Source organism: Mixophyes fleayi, chromosome 11, assembly GCF_038048845.1.
Source record: "Mixophyes fleayi isolate aMixFle1 chromosome 11, aMixFle1.hap1, whole genome shotgun sequence".
In the NCBI taxonomy this organism is placed as follows: domain Eukaryota; kingdom Metazoa; phylum Chordata; class Amphibia; order Anura; family Limnodynastidae; genus Mixophyes; species Mixophyes fleayi.
In genome coordinates this window covers 92,805,679-92,824,540 of record NC_134412.1, presented here as the reverse complement: position 1 = coordinate 92,824,540, position 18,862 = coordinate 92,805,679, and the positions used below count along the sequence as shown (strand labels likewise).

At 40.7% G+C, this 18,862-nt stretch overlaps 1 protein-coding gene across 1 annotated transcript in view; it reads left to right on the top strand.

Moving 5' to 3' along the window:
* The window catches only part of LOC142107145 (uncharacterized), a 247,993-nt gene that overhangs the window by 95,640 nt on the left and 133,491 nt on the right, over positions 1-18,862 (top strand). Inside the window, exons 2-12 of the mRNA XM_075190329.1 lie at positions 1,111-1,228; positions 5,636-5,723; positions 5,798-5,986; positions 6,862-6,970; positions 8,908-9,126; positions 10,762-10,866; positions 10,952-11,143; positions 12,971-13,081; positions 16,516-16,708; positions 16,784-16,920; positions 17,895-18,119. Coding sequence (XP_075046430.1) covers positions 9,054-9,126; positions 10,762-10,866; positions 10,952-11,143; positions 12,971-13,081; positions 16,516-16,708; positions 16,784-16,920; positions 17,895-18,119 — 1,036 coding nt within the window. The 5' untranslated portion in view covers positions 1,111-1,228; positions 5,636-5,723; positions 5,798-5,986; positions 6,862-6,970; positions 8,908-9,053. The remainder of the gene's footprint in view (positions 1-1,110; positions 1,229-5,635; positions 5,724-5,797; positions 5,987-6,861; positions 6,971-8,907; positions 9,127-10,761; positions 10,867-10,951; positions 11,144-12,970; positions 13,082-16,515; positions 16,709-16,783; positions 16,921-17,894; positions 18,120-18,862) is intronic.

Below are 18,862 nucleotides of genomic sequence, written 5' to 3'. Positions count from 1 at the left end.
GCCTGCTACCCTGCAATTCTGGTCAGTGTGATAGGCCAGACGGGATCCATACACTGCACCCCTGATCCATAGAGGTCAGGAGTACCATCCCAGGTACACCATTAACGGGGTACAATCGCAGTGTCAGTTACCCAGAAGAAACCCGGTACTGGATGCCGGTAAAGAGTCCAGTGGTGGCAGAATTTGTAAGCCCCTCCTACTGCGGCAAGAGGGCGCATTTGGGGTAACGAACAAGAACGGTGGCAAAGTAAGTCCAGCTGGTTCCCAGCAACAACAGACAGGGTGGCATAGGCGGTCCATCATGTCACAGAAACTTAAAAGGAAAAACAACCATGTATGTACTAAAAGTTGCAGGAGGGCATATATGGGCCAATAAATGAATGTATCCTGAAGGTGGAAACATCCTTTAAACCTTGCTAACGGAATCTTGCTTCTTCCTACTGCCTTTTACTTTGAATGTACTATTCAGTCCCATTGGATTCATTCATAATTTCCTTTAATATTTATTATAAGTGGTGTACTGTAGACTTGTGCATGACCTATGACAGTACTTTAAATGCTGACCACATTTTAGTAGCATTCATATCAATAGATCCCAAATGAAAAGCTGACGTAAGACGTATGTCGGCCATCTCTGACTGTTATGTTACAGCTATATGTTATATGAAGCTGACAAACCCAAGGTTCTGTGATACAGTATCTATTGCTGCCTTACAAATTCACATAACTGGTTACGATGTAACTTAGGCAGCCTTAAGACAGTCAGGCATTCTCCATCCCAGTGTTGAGAGGAAGAAATATATTTCATTCATGTGTGAAATTTACTTTGGCTCCCAAAGGAGGGTGGTAAAATTCCCTGGGGACGGTAATGAGTGGCACAGCCTCTGGCATGACCAATAATAAAATCCATAAATCTTCTCAAATGATGGATTTACTATAGAGAATAAAATGGAAATGAATGGCCAGGACAGCGGGGACAACTGGAGGAGGTTGAAGGAATGAGGTATAATGAGACAGAGAAAAATGAGGGCGGTAATGAGATTTATACACGCTTATACATGACATTCTTAGCAATATGAAGACGTTAGATTCTTCTTTTTGTTTCCTTAGGTGTCCTATGCCAGTCCCCTGGGTACCAGCCCAACTGTGACACAGATCGCCCCCTGCACTGCCCAACGGGCACTTACTATTCCTCTGGCAGCTGCTGGGAGTGTCATCCTGGATTTTTGTAAGTGTGAGGTTGAGTGAAGTGTTTACTACTTGTTCATTTTGTTTATTCTGTTGACCTTTCTGCTTTGCAGTAGATTCTAATAATAATTTATTCCTAGAAAACCTAATAAATGAACGCATGTGTTTTTCTCAGCAATGGAAACATCGTCATTATATTGTTTTTACTTGTACATGTGTTATACAGAGTGTTATACAGGGTGTCTTCCTGCGCTGCATTTATACAATTCAGCAGAAAAGTGTCAAATGCACCGTTTCATCATTTTATAGGTCGAGATCTATTATTGATTCAATATAACAAACACAATTTTGCTGCATTGCTTCTGAAAAGGAAGATAAGATGCTGTGTATCAGGTACTGCAGTCCAAGGAGTAAATGTATCAAACCTTAGAAAAAGGGAAAATGGAGGTGTTGCCCATAGTAACCAATCAGATTCTATCCGTCATTCCTCTAGTATAGGGGTTGGCAACCTTTTTCTATCAATGTGCTGGCGAAAATCTAGTCAAGCCAAGGTGTGCCGGCTGGGCGCGTGTGTGTGTGTATATGAGTGTGTGGATATATGTATGTATGTATGTGTGTGTGTGTGTATATATATATATATATATATATATATATATATATATATATATATATATATATATATATATATATATATATATATATATATATATATATATATATATATAATGTGTGTATGTATATGTGTGTGTGTGTGTGTGTATATATATATATATATATATATATATATATATATATATATATATATATATATATATATATATATAATCTCAAACTTCCTCTGATGTTTTATAGCCTAAATAAAGATTCCTATGCGTGTCCTCCTCAGAAGCCCCTGCCGGCCGATGTGTTAACCTCACGATATATGAATAAAACCTCCTGCAGCTGTTACAATAGTCAACAGCCTCTCTTCTGAGACCTATTGCAAAAAACGCTCGTACAGGCAGTTCCAACTCTGGCAAACTTGTGAGCTTTCCAACCATAAAGATAGCATATGAGTAGTCAATCGCACTGAAATAAAGGCAACCTATCTTAGCGTTTCGTTGTAACAAACAATTTCATCAGAGATAATATTATCTCTCAGAAGAGAGGCTGGTGACTATTGTAACAGCTGCAGGAGGTTTTATTCCTATATCGTGAGGTTAACACATCGGCCGGCAGGAGCTTCTGAGGAGGACTTTTTGGTACATTGCCACACATACGAACCATTATTCAAGCTATCCGACATCACAGGAAGTTTACAGTTGCAGTACCACTTGTTAACTCGTATACAACGATGAGCAAAGCACAGATCGGGTGACACACCATACACTCCAGGGATCTGGTAAGAAAGTGCTTTCTAATATCATTACCTGTGGACTGCCTACACCTCCGCATTAATTGACTGTATCATCATGCTCCGTGCTGTGTAGTACCGCACTAGTAACACATATAGAACTGTACTAGAAGCCAACACCGGGCGAGAAATCGTCTAGCCCAGGAGTTTGGAACTCAAAGCGATTGTCATATCACTATTTGCGGACTGTTTAAACCTTCGTAAGCTATTACCATTTACCCCACTGGGTTGGAATTTTGCACGATATTATAATGATGTACTGATGTTAGCTCTGCCTTGAGTCCTTTTTTTGCAAGGAATATTTGAACCAGACATAGTATGTACCATCAATATATTTGGAGGAGACAATTTGACTGATTTTTTTATTTTAAGTGCACCTATATTTACCAAGGTTCCTCCCCTTACAGACGGTGACTTGTTTATATGCATATTGAGTATATTTTATTCTATTTATTTTAATAAAAGGTTTTTAATATTCACATTGCAGTACCAGTTTTTTGATGACCTGAGGATCTATTGCGGTTTGGTTGTTATATATATTTTATAGTTACGGGGACGTAGACCCCGTGCAGTAATCCTCTTGTTCATCTCCATAATCCTGCGCCAAAAGATACTTTGTTGTTTTTTGAAAAATATAATAATATATAGAATATAAGAAAATAGAGGAGAAAAAATAATAATATGCAAAAAAAATAGGGGGAAAATGATTTCTTTTAATAGCATTGAAGTAGCCTTTACCGGCAGACGGATTTGATAAATAGGGAGGAGCCCTAAATCCTATGACAACTCTCTTTTTTTTGCATGATTTACTGCTTATCTCCCTTTAATAAATGGACTCCATATTATGATACTATGATATTCCCATTTTCTGCATGAGGTTACATATGCCATATTGCCCTTACCAGTCTCTGTAGTATGCTCTCCCTGTTATGTTACTATTCAGTTATACCCCACTTGGTAGTTGTGTGACTTCAGCAGAAAGATAAAGTTCCCAGGAGGCCCCCATAAACCTGACATATTTCTCTGTTCCATTATTAAAATTCATTTTGTATCATTCATTTTTCTGATTCTCTCTCTCTGTAACCGCAGTGATTGGTGATTGATGGATGTAATATATCTTGGAGGTCATTGGAACACAGGCACAAAATAGATTAATCTCCTGATATTGATTATTTGAAATCATCTCGGAAGGCATGATTATTTTTTTCCCTTTTTATTCCTCATTTTATCTGTCCTACATTTTTACAAGTGTATAATGGAAGGCGCCCGGGGGGGAATGTGCTTGTGCCAAGTGCAGCAGATATACATTTATCTAGTATCACAATCATTATGTCTAAAATACCTCTGATGGCGAGACATTTCCATATCCTGCAATACCAAAAGTTACAGTAAATCCGCTCTACAACAACTGCATAATTGAAAAATCTAAATCCATTGTAACGCCTGATGATGTAACTGTCAACAGTGGCAATACCCTTGTTATTCAAGATGGAGAGCCCAGCATCATTTAAGCCTTTTTACAGAAATATATTTAGGGCTTGCATTCACATGAGGTTTGCAATCAGGTTTTTTTCTTTAGCCCCACTTAGTTTATCTCTTGCACCCCTGTGTGTAACCACTTTCAAAAAAATGAATACAAAACGTGTTTTGATCCTAGTTAAGCCATACCTCCCAACTGTCCTGGTTTTTATGGGACACTCTGGAATGACAGACCTCAAAAGGGTCGAGGCTTCTGCATAAATGGGCAGACTTTCACTAAAAGTTGGCGTTTTAGGGAGCTGTAAGTGGGTTTTGTGCAAATGGGGGGGCGGGGCTTTTTGTGCACCGATTCTCAATGTCTCAGTGTTTGGAGGTATGGTCACAAAATTGCACTGGAGGACAATGTGCACCAAAAATGCTGCAACATATTTCTCAATCAAAGGTCATATTGTTGTGTTTCACCTTTCAAAATCTGCTTTACATAGTGGTTGTGACAAGTTTAATACCTCCCCAACATATATAGCAAAAAAAAAAAACAATTGACCACGTCCTCCATCCTCCTTCCTGTACCACCCTTTTGCCATAGCAATGCCCATTGTGATATTTCACACCCCTTTCCTTTAGGGAAATTTGGACCATGTGCAATGCTTGTGACTGGTTGCCAGACGCTCATGAAAAAGTTGCACAATCTCAACTTTTTATACTGTGAAAACTATGATAAAAATCATAATGACCGTCCGTACCAGAATTTTTTAGGCACAAGCCCAAAATTTAATAATGTCGCATACGAACATATGTCAATATTTAGTGCGTTATGTGTACTTGCCATGTTAGATATCTCCTATTATCATTTAGAGTATGTTTCAAAAAGGTAAATATGTAGTTGGATTATTCATTCCTAATTAACAGTGTGGCTCATGTGGAGTTAGCCATACGTTATAAGGATATTACATTACATTATTATATTGTATAAAATAGGGTAATGTGACTTTAGCATATACTTGCCTACTCCCTGGAGTGTCCAGGAGACTCTTGGATTTTGCGGAATCCTCCCAGAGTGCCAAGGAATTAGAGTATCTTGTCTCTTCTCTTGTCAAGAGGACACGGCGGGGCCTTGATGTTGGTGTTCGCATCATTAGACCTCATTGGGTGGGTCTTCATGACGCAGTTCCCATCGTCATGGTCCTCAGCTGTGTGGTGATGCAATTGCTTCGCTGCACAGCAGGGTACAGAGACATGATGGCTCAAATCACACGGTCAAACCCTCTGCACTCTTCCTTCCCAGAAAGTAGTTAAGTATGCATTAACATATAATACTGACATTGACAAGCCACATCTCACACTATTGTGCTATAGTTGTACTGCTGGACGCAGCTTGCGATGAATATTTTAATGCACTTTCCTTATTAGTCTTTTCCGCTTTTTCCAACTGTACATGAGCCTATGTACCCATTGATTTCTGTTAATTAAAAGCCTGTTTTATTTTCATTTACATACGTTATGTAACTGTTTTATGAAGTTTTGATGACAGGCCTGGACTTTGTGAACCATGCATTGAGTCTTTATATCTTGCAGCTGTCCAGGAGAATCTGCTGCTCCTAGAAAATGCCCAACGGGTACAGTAAACCCATCTCCAGGGAAAAGTGCTGTCCATGACTGCCAGGTAAGTAGTCAGCATACATGTGTGTAATGTGGCAGTAGTACACCTCAATATCTTCTCTCTTTCTTCTCTCATAGGCCTGTCCCCCAGGATACATTAGCTCAGATTCAGGCTGTGCCTGCAGACCATGTCCTTCTGGATACACCTGTGACCCCACGTTTGGCCATTTGATTCCCTGTAGCCCAGGCCAGTATTCCCGGGAAGGTGACCTGCTCTGCTCTCCGTGCCCTGATGGATTTGTGTGTCCGGATGGCCGGGACTGGAAGGTGCGTCTTTGCTCAACCATTTAAGACTTAGGACATTTTCCTTGCATTTCCTTGAATTCAATGTGTGCAGCTTTTTAAATATGTAAGTAAGCACTTGTTACGCCACATCTCATACACTGTGGGTGCATGAGATGTGGCGTAACAAGTGTTTACTTACATATTGTGATGAATGTTGGTGTGTGTCACACTCGCTGAAATGGTAGAATTCAAAATAGTGTTCTGCAGCTCAACGCCAATTAAACTCTTATAAAAACGTCAATCTTTATAGTTTCTTTTGGAATAATGATGTCTCTTTTCACTTATGTTTACACATGCTTAACTTCACTTAGGAACGCATATACTTTTGCAGTTTTAATGCCAGCGGTTACCTATCCTTTTAGATGTAAACAGTCTTCCATTGGGGTGTAATCTCTATGTAGACTTTATTGCTGGACAGTTGTATCTCTGACTATCACACTAATTTCTGGGCATAATGAAAACAGAGTTGTGTTTCAGTCGATAAATATTATTCACATCTCTGATAAGAGCAGTGTATACAGTAAAATAGAAGTGACACTATGCAGTCGCCTATGCATACAGCTTAAGAAGAAATTCACACCCACTGTACAGTATCATAGAGCAACTTGCGGTTGGTGGAATTATGTGTTCTGTGATATTATAAAAAATTATGCAGTAGCTGTTGAAAAGAAAACACAATCTTACTCTCAGAAAACATCTCTAGGAGCCTGTGCAGCTCTCATTCGGGAGCAGGCGATAATTTTGGCAAAGTTTTTCGCTAAAAAATGTTTTCATAACAAATGAGTATAAACAGCATAAAGTCGGTGATCTGTTGAATTGTTGTTGGATTATTTAAAGGGACGGTTCTGTCTCTTCAGCTGTGTCTACCAGGACAGGAGCCTGCACAGAATCATACTCACTGCATTGATTGTCCCCCAGGATTCTTCTCTACCTGGAGTTCAGAGCGATGTCTCCCCTGCCTGCCAGGTATCTGCTAAGTTTTATATGCACGTTAGTGATGTTTTTTATATATAGTGTTGTGACAGGATGAACCGCCTATGCTACCCTGTCTGTTGTTGCTGGGAACCGGCTGGGCTTACTTTGCCACCGTTTCCTTTCGTTATCCCAACTGCGCCCTCTTCCCGCAGTAGGAGGGGCTTATAATGCCGCCTCCACTGAACTCCTTTATGGCGCTCAGAACCACTTTCCTTCTGGTTAACTGTCACTGCTAGTGTACTCCTGTGCTGGTACACTTGGGCTGGTAAATAAATGATGATGATGATTTTATTTTTGCTGGTGTGTGCAGTCCTTTGATGGACTTTATCTGTACAGGTGCGCTTCCAAATAGCAGAATGGGAGCGTGGCCCTGCGTGTGATGGGGATATGATTAATTACGGAGAGTGGGGTATGTTTACATCCACTTAGTGAGCTTGTTACTTGTCAGTATGTTTACAGGCAAAGTGGATAGTATACAATGTATCTGTTCCTCCCTAGATAGTGTTGTACCAGTCACTATCCAGTCCAGTAGTTAAGATGGGGGATCACACAAAGTTCAGGCACTCTCTGTTGGTTAGCCCCTTGTCTGCCAAATTGACCCCAAGTTTCTTGTTCTGTTACATGACAATGGATATGTGAGTGTCTTTAAATCCTTCAAAACATATGTGTCTTTATGTGTATTAGCCAACATAGGATTCTATACATAAAGAAGTCAAATTAGTACTGACATATATAATAAAGCTGATTTTATACCGTTTAAAGCCCTAAAAATCACTAGTTTCATTGTAACCTTCCAATGGCTGTAGAAATCTACACATTCCAGTAGAGAAAGATTTGTGTCCACATTCAGTATTTTGGCATTAGTAAATCAAAATGTTTTACTCATGACCTACTTGTCCTGGGTTCTCTTTCAGAAATTACAATGTTTGTATGTTACCCCTTATCTGTGAGGCACGTTTGTGTGTATAGTATTAATCTTATTCATATATGTGCTTTGATTTCCCCCTTAGTCATAACACTGACTCCTTGCTTATATTCAATGCTTTATCCTACACACTTCTTTTGTAATTATCTTTTTCTGATTAACCCCAGTAAACTTTTTACATGTTAGTAAGCAGAGACCATGTGGTTTCTGGGAAAGAAGTGTTCAAAATATACAAACATACCAGGATGTGTGTATTCCCAGGGTGACCTGTATGAGTTAATAGTGTTTATACCCTGAGGATCAGGCATGAGAAGGACTTGCCTGGCATAGCCCATCTATATGTGCACAAGGGCAAAGATGACATCTTTTTTATTTCTTATATTAAATATATTGTATTATGTTGGTATTGACCAACTTTTTTAATATTGAAAGCCAGTAAATGTCATTGTAAAATAAACCTACCGTTTTGCAAACCTACGTTTTCTCACACAACGCTCTGTTTTTCTCTGACTCCTACCATAATTCTATGTATCCTCCACAACTTCTAAGTTACTGAATGCCATATAACCTTTACCAGTACAACATATAGGTTACCGTAAAAGGAACAAAGTCAACCAACCACCAGGTGTATTATGTGCTTTATCTACATAATTTCATTATATTATATTACAGCATTGTAAGCAATATTAATGGAACTTTAATTGCTCAATGTAGTAATTATTCACATATATTTCACTATTATTAACATTAATTCTTACCACATATTTGCTAACATATTCCACATCACTGTACATTCAGGAGAATGCAAAAAAGGAGTAAAGGCGATGCTCTCAAGAGCTTACGATCTAAGCATTGTGGATATATCTTTGGGAAGCATTTCGTTGCACATATTGATCTTGTTATAAATGGATGGATGTGTATGTCGCAGAGCTTGCCACGCCAGCTCTAGGCTAGTAACTATACAGGAGGCTGAGTCACTTGATTTATCTGTGTTATTTCACAGAGAGCTATTGCCCCATTGCCGGTAAAATCCATACAGTTATTACACCCACTGGATTCCTGAAGGATGGCAGCGGACAGATTAGCTCTTGTATATGCAGTTATTGTCCCCCAAGCCCCAACATAGAGGATCTCCATCAATTGAATGAAATGCCGGTTACCTGCCACCATGGGTACTATGTGACAACAGGAGGGCAATCAGAGTGCAAGTTCTGCATCCCAGGTACAACATTTTATTATATTCTTTGCTGTGAAGGATTCTTACAAGTCACAAAACAGTGTACTAGTTAATTACTGAGCTCCATTATCCTGTGTTCATAATCTAAAGATCCCAGTGCTCAATTCTTTCAGCCCAGTGAGGCAGTACTTGGAGTATTGAATACGCTGTATATCTACTGTTGATGAATTCAGCCTTGTAAATGTCCTCCTTCATCTCATACAGAATAATGGGTAATGCACTGACCTTTACATCCAGAATGCGAAACAAGAGAAGTGGTCATGTGCATGTTTCTCATACAGACTAAGAGATACTGAGATTCTGTCATCTAGTGTCCATGCATGGAGCATAAGATCAGATACTGAGAATTGCATGCAACGTACAAAACAAGAAGAGTAATAAGCTTGCGAGCCTTGCGTTACTTACACCAGCAACAATTATGGTACCGGCAGATTTAATGAATGGTCAATTCTGTGACCCTATTTATCTATCTAGCGGTTGCTGAATTCAGACAATCACAAACGCTAGGTACATTGATCACATCTTAGAGCCCAAGTCATTAATGAGAGCAAAGCATAAAAAGGAGTAACTTTGCACTTGGGCAAAACCATGTTGCATTGGAGGGGGTAGTAAATTTATAATGTGGGGACAGATTTATAATTGGGGTAGAGCATGTCATAGATCAACTTTACATTTCAGTGTAAAAATAAAGCTATCAAGTATTTATGTGCTAGATGAAAAAAACAGGCAGTATTTAACTTATGTGGAAAATAATAAACTAATTTGCACCTCTTGCATTGTGACATGGTTTGTCCCGTAGAACATTTAGCCTTTTTTTTTTGCCTTACTTCCCTTAATGACTCAGGCCCTTAAAGCTTTTGTTTTTAAAAGTATTTATTTTTAGATTTTTTATTTTCTTTCATTAGTGGAATTGAAGCCCTGAATTCCACTGACATCACATTGGAATATAAAGGCCTATTTATATGGAGAGCTCCATTCGATGATAACAGAGTATGTGTTAGAGTAGGTAAATGCCACCTAGCAGTGTGGACAGGATAGATAAGTTCCACCAGGGTGTGAGAGTCCGGGGAGAATTCAATTAGCCGCAACGTCTCTTGCGACCATTCCAGAGACATTTCGTGGTGGAGATTTCTAACGTAATATAAGAAAAAAATGCAGACGCTGTGTTTTGAGGAACATCACGACTACTTTTAATTCCCCCCCCCCCCCCCCCCTCTATGTTAGGGAGTTCCAGAACTTCTATATGGGGTAGTATGATGGACAGTAATTAGCAGGCTCCAGTTCTCCTGTTGCATGCTATATGAACAGCAAATAATAGCCTGGAAGGTGGGGTGTGTTTATTTACTAGTCATAGGTCACATTGTTTGGTCCCCTGGACTGCCTTGTTGCCTTTTTTTATGTAAGCTTATGTTTATTGTTTGTAGCTTGTTATAGTTATAACACTTGTTTGAAATGCCTGCAGATATGTCCTGACAGATAGGTGTTAATTTCTTTAATTAAATGTATTGTTCTAACTTATTACTTAGATTAAGTGCGACCGTTACGGCTAATGAGGGATGCCCGCATAGCACCTGAACTGTATCAGATTGCCTATCACTGTTGTACATTTTGCCCCCTTAGGTCATTTCTGTCCTGACGGTTCCACCATTTCACCTTGCCCAGCTGGGACTTTCTCAGACAAAGAAGGACTGTATCAGCAGAATGAATGCACCCTTTGTCCTGCAGGTCAGCTCTGCACCTTTCAGCGTTCGTTGTTACAGTGGATCTGGTTATAATGGATCTGACCTCATTACTATGTACTTTTCTGTAGGCTACTTCTGCTTGGAAGGAAGATCCCAGCCACCAGGAGAAGAGTCTCTTTGTCCAATAGGGTTTTACTGTCCCATCGGCACTAGAAGTTCCCACGCTTATCCGTGCCCGGCCGGCACCTACAATGATCAGCCTGGACAGGGGCATCGGGGCAGCTGCAGAGTCTGCTCGGAGGGTTTGTTCTGTCAAGAAGGTAAAGGCACTGGGAAAGTGATCCCTATACTATTTTAGCTAGATCATTGTGCTTTTATTATTATTATTATTATTATTATTATTAATAATAATAATTATGTAGACAAATTAGCATTCACTATTGGTAACTGGCATTTCTGGGCAGCTACTGGTGGTGACTCTAGGAATGAGGAGAGACATGAATGATGAACTAGTCACTGTAGAAGTCTTAAGACTATCAGACTGTCCTTAACCATTTATCTTGAGTGCAGCTCCTTCCTTTAGAATGTAAGCCCTCTAATGAGCAGGGTCCTCCATACCCTTTGTTTTCATGTCTCCATTTTGTTTGCCTTGTCTGTTCTTGTTTTATGTATGGCCTTGTCTTTCTTCCCTACTGTGTGGTGCTGCGGAGCACTGTGGCGCTTTACAAATCTACGATAGTAATATCCTGTTCTGCTTCAGGAAAAGGCTGGTTGCTCTGGTACTGTACGAGTGCTGGGCACTCTTGTGGTAATCTACCAGTGCTGAGCATCTTTGTGCCTGTTACATTTGTTTGGCATCTTGCTTACTGCTGGTCAAGAACAATGTACATTCTTCCTCTAAACCAGGCTTGGGCAAGTTGTGGCACTTCAAACTGTTGTAGAACTAGAGGTCACAGCATGCCATGCCAGCCAAAGTGATGTGACTTCTAGCTCTACAACAACTGGACAGCCACAAATGTGCTTCACTACATACAGTAATACAGCACGTATCAAAGCAGGCACCCTGGAAAATGATGCTGTAACTTGTAGCAACCAACCGGACACTTGCTTTCATTTTCTAAAGAGCACTGAAAAAATGACAGTAAGAATCATATTGGTTGATATAGATTCCAACACTTTCTTTGTATGCACCAATTTGTATAAATGTAGCGCATGTCACGTGTGCTGCATAGCATAGAACATATTCTTGGCCTCCTTAGTGTCTGTTGCGGAAGGAAAAATGTCTTCTCTCTGGTGAGACACATTGTAAACACACCCATCTCTGCTGTCTGAAGTCAGAGCCCCTGATGATAGTATAAACACAATAGGCCTGAGTCATTAAGGAGAGCAAAGCATAAAAAAGGATAAACTTTGCACCTGGACAAAACAACGTTGCATTGGAGAGGTAAGTAAATTTAAAATGATGGGACAGATTTATATTGGGTAGGGCATGTCCTAGATCAACTTTAAATGTCATTGTAAAAACAAAGCTAGCAAGTATTTGTGTGCTACATGAAAAAAACAGCCAGTATTAAACTGATGTGCAAAATAATAATTAATTTACGACCCCTGCATTGTAACACGGTTTGCCCAGGAGCAAACTTACTCCTTTTTTTTTTTCCTTTGCTCTCCTTAATGATTTAGGGCCATTTTGTATAAGTAGCGTGTTCTAAGGCAGACATAGATACAATTCTGTATTATTCAGGAGTCAGCCCAACAAATCATTGTCAGGTTTCAATTTTAATGTGCTGCTGGCTTGTTTGAGATTTTTCAGGGGATGAGGTGGGATCTAGTTTATGGGTACACTTACCCCAAATCTAGTGGTGAACTGTGTCTGCAGAGTTTAATTAAGTGAGGCCCTAGTAAAGTTACAGGTTGGGCCCCATTTCTGTGGGGTTTCTTTGCCAAGAACACCAATACAAATGGTTTATAGTAATCTGGGCCCCTCAATGCCCACTGGGCCCTACACAGGTTGCCTCTGAATTATTTGGTCTGCAGCAGCGCTATTATTAGTTTGGGTATGTTTTGATCTTTGCTTACCTAGCTGTGTCTTCTCTGCAGACTGGAGAGCTGACTGTTTCTGTAACGTGGGTCTGTCTCCTCCACAGGGTCCTCTGTCTCTGGTTACCCATGCACCAGAGGCAAGTTCTGCCCTGCCGGAGCCAGCTCCGAGCAAAACTGCCCTCCAGGGACCTTCACTCATCATAACGGGGCCTCCAGTAAGAACATTCCATTACCATATTTATGATATTCTGCTTAGACACTAAGTAATAGCAAAGGCAAAGCAATGTGAGAAAAATCCTTTCAGTGTTTATTTGGTTTCACCCACCACATTGAGCAGTGATCCCCTTTAGGGGCATTGGGCATGAGAATATCCAATATTCCCAAAACCGTGAGCCTCCAGTTCTAGCTGGGGTGTGGGCACATTTATCCTTCACAATAAAATGTACTCCCTTTTCATACTACTGCTGACCCCTAACAATGTAACCCATCCAGCAAATAGGAAGAATGAACTGAGAAGCATTACAGAACAAATGACTTCACCTCCAGTTTCTCCCTATAATACTGGTGATATATACTTTGCGCATATAATAAAAATAAAAACATTCTAGTAAAAGTTGTAAAATAAAGTAGATATATTAGAATATCTGGAATGTGAAGCACATCTGACTGTAAACTGCATTCTGCAGATAATATGTAATATATTCTTTGTAGTCATCAGTGTTTTTTCCAAAGAACAGCAGTGACTTAGTAGAGTAACATTGCCCTCTGGTGTATTATACCCATATATCAAACCCTTCTCAGAACCGTGGTAAGTGTTGTTATACTGTCCTAGAGGGATACACTGGCTTACCATGGCTGTATCATAACATAATATTGTTCATGGTCTCTTCAATAAATACCCAGGGTCTATCTGTGAGGAGTTCTGTGGCGTGTTTCTTCTAGTCCATTTCCCATTTATGACCACATTAATGTTTTCCCCTACCTGTACATATTATCATGTGCTACTTACCTTGCGCTGATAGTGAAGGTTTTCACATCACATTATGTCTGCTGACTTTTTATAGCCTAGTAATGAATACCAACCATCCTTAGAGAAAGGAGTATTTTTATACAAGTGTCTGTTATGTAAGGTTTCTCCCAGCAGTGACCAATGAGCATACACAAGGTTCTAGTGGGGGAGACAGAGTATTGTTTTGTCCGGTAAGGTCGATGAAAGCTACAGTTTATATTATTCTCCTCTGCGGCTTTTGATACAGAAATGACAGAACCCTGGACTACGCGCTGCGTGGAGTATACCCTGGCTGCATTTCACTGTCCATTCTGACCCTTCCTACTGCTAAGTATGAAAGCTGTAAGAGCAATCGGTCATAAACAAGCATAGCGTCCGTCCTGTGTAGCTGAATGTTAGACAGCGTTTATAAAAACCTGTCTGTCTCAGAGTAAACTGAAAGGGATCTCTGTATGATCAGCTATGCTGACCTATACCTGCCATTGACTTTACTGGTCACATCTGATTTATTCTGTATGTTAAGGATACATCATCATCATCATCATCATCACCATTTATTTATATAGCGCCACTGATTCCGCAGCGCTGTACAGAGAACGCATTCACATCAGTCCCTGCCCCGTTGGAGCTTACAGTCTAAATTCCCTAACATACACACACACAGACAGAGAGAGACTACATCCAGGAAACAAACAGTCCACAAACACAATGTGGCTATCTGTTTAGCATAACTTCTACTATTCAATAAAATATCCACTGTTTTTTTTTTGCTCAGGTGATCGTGTCCGTATATACAAAGCATAGGGATCTGCTGGTTTCACTAGTCGTTGTGAAATGTAGTGACCGCCTTCCTGTGCAGTTTTTGAGTAAATCTATTTTTTTTTATTTATAACCAATTAGATAAATTATATGGATTTGAAAAAAAACAAAAAACGATTTTAACATTAAATATGATGAGTGGAGGGGCTTAGCAGTGGGCAGCATGGTGGCTCAGTGGTTAGCACTTCTGCCTCACAGCGCTGGGGTTATGGGTTCAGTTCCTGACCATGGCCTTATCTGTGTGGAGTTTGTATGTTCTCCCCGTGTTTGCGTGGGTTTCCTCCGGGTGCTCCGGTTCCCTCCCACAATCCAAAAACATACTGGTAGGTTAATTGGCTTCTATCAAAAATTGACCCTAGTCTCTTTCTGTCTGTGTGTGTGTATGTTGGGGAATTCAGACTGTAAGCTCCAATGGGGCAGGGACTGATGTGAATGAGTTCTCTGTACAGCGCTGCGGAATCAGTGGCGCTATATAAATGGTGATGATGGAATTGCAGTTGAGCTCCTACTACTCATTAGCTTATAGGATGGGAGTTAAGCACTCTGCAGACCATCACTGATTAAAAGAGCCAATTTCCCATAAAATGATGTTCCATCGCCTGAGGTTAGCTCCTTCTTTACCCAGCAGTCTGGTCTCCCTGTCCATCCAGAGGAGAGTATGGTGTCCTCCTCTGTCACAGAGGGACGTTGAGCAATTTTGAAGCCTTAATATTAAATATCCAGCTAGCATTTACTAGGGACATCAAGTTGGCTGTCTTAGAACGCAAAACCTCAGACAAATAAATCTCACTAGAGGAGCAATCCGATGAGCTGACAAGCGGTCAGACCCACATGGCCCATGAGCGAGATTTCCTATATCAAGAGCTGTAATTGCTCTGCAATAAGGTTGAGGACCTGGAGTGGTGAAACATCCAAGGTTTCCTGGAGACAGTGCAACAAGATTCCTATCAACCTCCCTACTATGCTTCTTCTACTATGATTCCACTGACATCCCAGCGATTCATTACTAATATTCACGCTCAAGCCTGGGGTACCCCACACATCACGGGACTTGGTTCTCTTGCATTTTTATGTGGCCAATGAATGGTTACTGGCGAGACCAGTTTGGTCTCCTTTAGGGAGGATATGGTGCAGGTTTACCAGGGCCTGGCACTTTTTACCATAGTCCTGCAACAAGACCTCAAGCACGTTACTCATTGCCTCCAGGACCACAGTATCAAATACAGATGGGATTTCTCCTTATGCCTATTAGTCCTCCACAGAGACCTCCAAGGAAAAGCCTGTGTGTCCTGCAAAACAGAGAATTCCCACAGTAAATGTGCCCTTTTATCCCATTTACGTAATCCTGTCCATCAATGTGAAATCTAATTTCTACCATCAGTAGAAAAGTAGGTACGCTTGTGCGCCTAATCTGCATTTAGAAAGACACACCCTCTCTCCACCAAACTCCTCACAGCAATTAAATCTTTTATGCCCCACTGAGGCTGCCATCTTTGCTGCAAATTCATGTATGTCCCCATAAAACCAGGTGCAATTGTGCAAAAGTGCATGACCTCACAACTGTGGCTTTAAACTTTTGCCATTTGTATATATTACCCTGCCTAGATAGTGTAGTCTGTAAGAATCTACTGCAGAGTACTCTAATAATGCTGTACAGGAGATCTGCCTGTGTATGGAGTGTGTCCTCTCAAGACCTACAGAAAATCTGTACTTTGAAATTATTTAGCAATTATAGAAATACTTAAAATTACTTTTATTAATGTGGCTTATGATTTATTAATTGACATGCATGCTAATTGCTTTTTTGTGTTTTCTATTAAGGAATTGAAGAGTGTGTTTTGTGTCCTGTTGGATTCTACTGCCTGTCGAATACCAGTTACCCAGTTCCGTGCCTGCCTGGCACCTATAACCCCTTAGAAGGGCAGGACGAGGCTGGAGACTGTACGCTGTGCTACGCAGGAAGTGCCTGTACTCGCTCAGGTTTAAACCAGCCAGACACAATCTGCTCCCCTGGGTGGGTATGACTTATAGTGTGACCGTCACACTGAAAGCATCCCTTTTATTTTTGATGTTGTCTGTGTTTTGCTAGGTATGTGTGCCCCGTGGGATCTCGATCTCCTACCTCCTCTGAAAACGCCTGCCCATCTGGAACCTTCACTGACCACCAAAATCTTTTCCACAAATCCCAGTGTGAGATCTGTCCAGCCAGATTTTTCTGTGCGACAGGTATAGTGCCAGTAAACTGGAGACCTTTTAATATTCCCCAGCTATGTCCTGCTGGTCGTGTTTTAAGGGCTTCCCTGTGATTTATAACACAATTACATTTCTGGCCCAGTGAGTTAGCTGAATTCTCCTGTACATAGCAGAGGAACTTGGCATGTTCAAGATTTGTGAATGGAGTAGTATAATGCAGGATTTTCATGGGGTGGCACCCTCATTTCTTGCTAAATGCATCTATTTTACATTTTTAAGGGAGTTGTCAACTTTTGGACAACCTCTTCTCAAAGAATTGGCCATTCCCTACAGCAAATGACAGCAGCTAGGGGGAGCACAGCCTGCTACCTAAAGTCAGGTGCTGGGCAGCAGATAATATTGCTCATTTTTCCTGCAGCGTTCAATTCACTATGTCCATAGCTCTACAGTTGATCTTTATGGAAGTGCTTGCATAGAACTCTATTCTGTGGATGAACTTATTCCAATGCTGAGTGCCACAGCATGAGTCCTCTCTCAGCTTTAAGTATCGTTGCAAGGCAAGCAGAAAGCCACAGACTGATAGAAGGTGGAATTGGCAGGTTCCTCCAACAGCACAGAGTAATGACGTTTCTGTCACACTGACGCTGGCGTCATTCCAACTTTTATAGGAAAGAAAGATCATACATCCAACTTCATAGAATAGATAGCATCATATCATATGCACAAAAACAGAAATATAAAATGCATAAATACATGAATACCATATGCTCAGAATAATTGTAAATTTTATATGACTATAGAAGAAGTTTAAGAATTTAGTCTATGTGCAGTATTCCGGGGTGAGCAGGGGACACAGTATCCTGTGTCCCCTGCTCACCACAATATCTTATTATTTTTTCACACACATACATAATATTTAACAGTTTCCAGCAGAATTTATCCTTGTCTGTATGACATGTGTGAGCATTCTCTGTATTTATATATCATGGACACCTATGTGGTCTTAGGTTCAGGAGGGAGACAGCGCCCCCCGGTGCCCTGTCCTCGTGGTCATTACTGTCCTCCAGGCACCAAGCATGGCTCCCAGTATAAGTGTCCTCCTGGGACATGGAGTGATAGGCCCGGTTTGGCATCTGACAGAGAGTGCTACTCCTGTCCTGCTGGCTGGTTCTGCTTGGCCGGAGCCGAGGGCCCCTCGGGGAAATGCAGCGCTGGATATTTCTGTACAGAAGGTGAGTCAAAAATACAGCACAAGACAACTAGATTCTATAAAGACTTTGTTCACAGCATTTAACAAATGGATATGTCCTGACATTTATTCACTATAAACGTAAGTAGTGAGATGCAGAGGGATCGTCGTCTGTCATGTACATAAACGGAATGTTTCCATAAAATAGAACAATGTCCTTGTTGGAAAATGGGTTTCACTGTGGGCCTAAGGGCTATGAACATGTGTGTTCTTATTTTTTGCTAATCATATCATACTAATGATAAAGTATTAAGTATGATGGGTATCCTTTATTACGTGTGCTGTATGCACAGCACATAATTACCTATAAAACTACAGGATGAGATCTGGCGGTAAAGCATCAAGATTCGGTTTCTGTAAGTCACTGGATATCGGCGACCTCGCAGGGGGAATTTAAAACAGCATTGACTTTCAAGGCAGAACTTTCTTTTAAAGTGATTGCCGTTTTAAATTTCCTCTGCAAAGTCCCCAATATCCTGCGACTTGCAGAAATCGATGCTTAATATATTTACACCCTGATCTCCACCAGCTCTGAGCTGATGCGAGAAGTCCTCTTGTGTGGCAGAAATGGCCTGTGCACCCCTCTGCACAGCAGTGTAGACCCTAAAATGCGTCCTCTCCACCCCATTACATCTCATCTCACTTTACAAAGTTATATCCTGTCTTTGCACGACTCCGTACTTCTGAAGGATCAACGTTCCTCATCCACCTTCTATTTGCGCAACC